The sequence below is a fragment of the Carassius auratus genome, chromosome 23 (assembly GCF_003368295.1).
Source record: "Carassius auratus strain Wakin chromosome 23, ASM336829v1, whole genome shotgun sequence".
NCBI lineage: Eukaryota > Metazoa > Chordata > Actinopteri > Cypriniformes > Cyprinidae > Carassius > Carassius auratus.
Window position 1 is genome coordinate 19,415,178 of NC_039265.1, and position 5,000 is coordinate 19,420,177.

The 5,000-nt window shown below is 37.6% G+C and overlaps 1 protein-coding gene across 1 annotated transcript in view; it reads left to right on the top strand.

Moving 5' to 3' along the window:
- Window positions 1-5,000, top strand: part of mogat3a (monoacylglycerol O-acyltransferase 3a) — a 9,745-nt gene that overhangs the window by 226 nt on the left and 4,519 nt on the right. The window contains exon 1 of the mRNA XM_026200338.1: window positions 1-139. This exon is cut by the window's left edge and continues 226 nt beyond it. Within this exon, the coding sequence (XP_026056123.1) occupies window positions 46-139 (94 nt within the window). The 5' untranslated portion in view covers window positions 1-45. The remainder of the gene's footprint in view (window positions 140-5,000) is intronic.

Consider the following 5,000-nt stretch of genomic DNA (forward strand, 5'->3'; position numbering starts at 1 on the left):
GACTGTTGAATCTGTGTGTGTGTGTGTGTGTGTGTGTGTGGAGAGATGAAGATCGAGTTCGCTCCTCTGCGTCTTCCTCTGCGCAGGCGTCTGCAGACAGCAGCAGTCGTGCAGTGGGTCTTCAGCTTCTTAGTTCTGGGTGAGAAACTCTACTTCCCTACAGTAATACTCCACACAGATATAACTCTGTCCCTGCAGCACAGGAGAAGTCACATCTGTAGCAACAGACAATAGGCTACACTGCATGAGTCAAAATGATACATTTCTCTTTTATGCCAAAAATCATTAGGATATTGAGTAAAGATCATGAAGATATTTAGTAATTTTTTCAATGTTCATGAAGATATTTAGTAAATCTCCTACTGTAAATATATAAAAACTTAATGTTTGATTAGTAATATGCATTGCTAAGAACTTCATTTGACAAAGATGATTTTCTCAATATTTAGATTTTTTTGCTCCCTCAGATTTTCAAATATTGCATCCTAAAAAAGAAAAAAGATTATTTATTCTGATGATTTTCGAAAAATGCATAGCTGTAAAGACACCTGTTTTTCTGTGTTTTATAAAAGAAAAGTTTAGAAAAGTGAATATTTGTAGAAATAGCATTTTTGTTTGTAGTAATTTAAATCTTAAGCAGAAGTTTTATACTGTATATCAACCCAAAATCAAAGTATCATTTTTGATTACTTATAAAATATATCAAAACACGTTTTACTGAATTGACTTTATGTATTTATTTGCAATTTTTAATTAAATTTTTATTCGAATCGTGATGAATTATATTTAGTAGATTTTTAGAAGATTTGTTTGCCTTGTGTTCATGATTCTTTTATATATTTTCTTAACATCTCTTTAACTTAATTGTGAAAGCAACAAAGTTGTTTTGTTTTTAAATGTGCTGTATAAATAAATAAAAATGTGTTGGCAAAAGTATGACAAGTGCATTGTGCAGCTATGAATATAATTAGTAATCTACACTGTTTAATTTGTGCTGGTTTTAACTGGGAAATAAATAGATAACAAATGTTGTGACAGGATGATTTTATTTCTTCACTGTGAAAAATAAGTTGCTGCCTTAAATGTTTAAGTATATTAAAATGTACTTTACAAGTAATTCCTTATTAACTTAAACAGAGTTAATAAGTTGAGTTGAATCTCATATAAGTTTAAAAAAGAAGTTGAAACTGGTTAAATTTAGATAAGTTAAAGTAATGGGGGACAATGTTGCAATGACTAATTGATCATATCAGTTTTGTGCAGTTTGGTTTGAAAATAATTTATATTTTTTTAGGTGAAATATGGGCCAGATATCTAATGTTTTTATGAAATAAATTTTTCGAAAATTGTCAAGACATTGAGGGCAGGGATATAATAATAAAATAACACATAAATAGAAAAAAAAGATAGAGTAGCATGAAATAAATAAGAGTAATAAATTAAGAAATTAAATTAATGAAATAACTTTAATAGAAAAACTAGTAATAAATGACTAAATGTAAAGAATAAAATACATTAAATAACTATAAATAAATGATAATACTTTCTAAATAATAAAGTAAATAATAAAAATAATGAAGTGGCTTGAAAGAAATAATAGTAATACAAATTAACATGAAATAAATACATCAATACATTGAATGAAATAAAATAAACAACAGTAATAAATAATAAATTAAAATAAATAACAAAATAGCTTGAAATAAATAACAAAACAATTACATACTACCTTTACTAAAATAATTAAAACTTATATTTTTAAGGAATGATCACACAATATTTCTTGCATGTTTTAATTTTAATAGTGAATCCCCTTTGTTTTCCAAAAAAAAATAGATTAAGGTTCAATTATTTAAAGATAAATTTAATTGATGTTTTATGCCTTCATTTGATAACCAGATACACAACACAGAATTTGTGAGGAAAAATAAAACATATAAGAATGCTATTTTAAGAATAAATGTGAAGAAATTAAGTTGTTTTAATGCATTACAATAATTAGACATGCTACAACACACACTTTTGTAACAATAAAACATATGGTGAAAGAAAATCAAATATTTCATTGTGCTCTAATGTCATTTTTGTCAAACTTTTAATGAACTGACGTGACATTGGATACGTTCCATGATTTATTCCATGACTTTAATAAAAAGTCTTAGCTTGGTGCTAATGTTAGGTCTAATGCACCTGTTAGCCTGCTGTGACTGCATTTCAGGATGTACCAGAAGAATTCACCTGAGGTTGTAAAAAATATTTAGTTTTCTTTAAGTGGATACATGTATATTGGTGAGTTGTATAAAACAGTGAGTGAGTGAGTGAGTGAGTGAGAGAGTGTGTGAGTGAGTGAGTGAGTGAGAGAATGTGTGAGAAAGTGAGTGAGTGAATGAGTGAGTGAGAGAGTGAGTGAGAGAGTGTGTGAGAGAGTGAGTGAGTGAGAGAGTGTGTGAGTGAGTGAGTGAGTGAGAGAATGTGTGAGAAAGTGAGTGAGTGAATGAGTGTGTGAGAGAGTGAGTGAGTGAGTGAGTGAGAGTGTGTGTGAGAGAGTGAGTGAGTGAGTGTGTGAGAGAGTGAGTGTGAGTGAGAAGTGAGTGAGTGAGTGAGTGTGTGCGAGGAGTGAGTGAGTGTGTAATAGAGTGAGTGAGTGTGTGAGTGAGTGTGTAATAGAGTGAGTGAGTGTGTGAGTGAGTGAGAGAGTGTGTGAGAGAGTAAGTGTGTGAGTGAGTGAGTGAGAGAATGTGTGAGAGAGTGAGTGAGTGAATGAGTGTGTGAGAAGTGAGTGTGTGTGAGAGTGAGTGTGAGTGAGTGAGAAGTGAGTGTGTGTGTGTGTGCGAGGAGTGAGTGTGTGAGTGAGTGAGTGAGTGAGTTTGTGCGAGAAGTGAGTGAGTGAGAAGTGAGTGTGAGTGAGAAGTGAGTGTGTGAGAGAGTGTGTGAGTGAGAGAGTGAGTGTGTGTGTGAGAGTGAGTGTTTCAGAGAGTGAGTGAGAAGTGAGTGTGTGAGTGAGAAGTGAGTGTGTGAGAGAGTGTGTGAGTGAGAGAGTGAGTGTGTGAGTGAGTGTGTGTGTGAGAGTGAGTGTTTGAGAGAGTGAGTGTGTGAGAGAGTGAGTGTGCTAGAAGTGAGTGAGTGTGTGAGTGAGAAGTGAGTGTGTGAGGGAGGGAGTGAGTGAGTGAGGAGTGAGTGTGTGAGTGAGAAGTGTGTGAGTGGGTGAGTTTGTGTGAGAAGTGAGTGAGAAGTGAGTGTGTGAGAGTGAGTGTTTGAGAGAGTGAGATAATGAGTGTGTGAGAGAGTGAGTGAGTGTGTGAGTGAGAGTGAGTGTGTAATAGAGTGAGTGAGAGAGAGAGTGTGTGAGACAGTGAGTGAGAGTGAGTGTGTGAGAGAGTGAGTGAGTGAGAAGTGAGTGAGTGTGTGTGATAAGTGAGTGTGTTAGTGAGAAGTGTGTGAGTGAGTGAGTGTGCGAGAAGTGAGTGAGTGTGTGAGTGAGAAGTGAGTGTGTGAGTGAGTGAGTGTGCTAGGAGTGAGTGAGAAGTGAGTGAGTTTGTGCGTGAGTGAGTGTGTGAAAGAAAGTGTGTGAGTGAGTGTGTGTGAGTTACTGAGTGAGTGTGAAAGAGGGTGTGTGAGTGAATTTGAGTGAGTGAGTGAGTGAATGTGAGTGAGTGGGTGAATGTGAGTGAGAGTGTGTGTGTGTGAGAGAGTGAGTGAGTGTGTGAGTAAGCGAGTGAGTGAGTGTGTGAGAGAGTTAGTGAGTGTTTGAGTGAGTGAGTGAGAAGTGAGTGTGTGAGTGAGCGTGTGTGATAAGTGAGTGTGTTAGTGAGAAGTGTGTGAGTGAGTGAGTGTGCGAGAAGTGAGTGAGTGTGTGAGTAAGAAGTGAGTGTGTGAGTGAGAAGTGAGTGTGTGAGAGAGTGAGTGTGCTAGAAGTGAGTGAGTGAGAAGTGAGTGTATGAGTGAGAAGTGAGTGCGTGTGTGTGAGAAGTTAGTGTGTGTGAGAAGTGAGTGAGTTTGTGCGTGAGTGAGTGTGTGCGTGAGTAAGTGAGTGTGTGAGTGAGGGAATGTGAGTGAGTGAGAGAGTGTGTGTGTGAGTGTGTGAAAGAGAGAGTGTGTGAGTGAGTGTGTGTAAGTTACTGAGTGAGTGTGAAAGAGAGTGTGAGTGAATTTGAGTGAGTGAGTGAGTGAATGTGAGTGAGTGTGTGAATGTGAGTGAGAGTGTGTGTGTGAGTGTGGGTGAAGTTGAATGAGTGAATGTGAGAGTATGAGTGAGTGAGACTGGGACTGTGAGAGTTAGTGAGTAAATGTGAGTGGATGTGAGAGTGTGAGTGAGTGAATGTGAGAGAGTGAGTGTGAGTGAGAGTGAGTGAATGTGATTGAGTGAATGTGAGAGTGTGAGTGAGTGAGTGAGTGAGAGTGAGTGTGTGAGTGTGTGTGTGAATGCGTGAGAGTGAGTGAATGTGAGTGATTGTGTGGGTTAGTGAGTGTGTGTGAGTGAATGTGAGTGTGTGTGTGAGTGAATGAGTGTGTGAGTGAGTGATTGAGTGAGTGTGTGTGTGTGTGAGTGAGTGAATGTGAGAGTGTGAGTGAGTGAGTGTGTGTGATTGAGAGTGAGTGAATGTGAGTGAGTGTGAGTGAATGAGTGTGTGAATGAGTGATTGAGTGAATGTGAGTGAGTGAGTGAATGAGTGTGTGAATGAGTGATTGAGTGAATGTGAGTGAGTGAGTGAATGTGAGTGTGAGAGTGTGAGTGTGGGTGAAGTTGAATGAGTGAATGTGAGAGTATGAGTGAGTGAGACTTGGACTGTGAGAGTGAGTGAGTTAGTGAGTAAATGTGAGTGACTGTGAGTGAGTGAATGTGACTGTGTGTGAGTGAGTGAGTGAGTGAATGAGTGAGAGTGAGTGAATGTGAGTGAGTGATTGAGTGAATGTAGGAGTGTGAGTGAGTGTGTGTGTGTGTGAGTGAGTGAATGTGAGAGTGTGAGTGAGTGAGTGTGTGTGTGAGTGAGTGTGTGAGT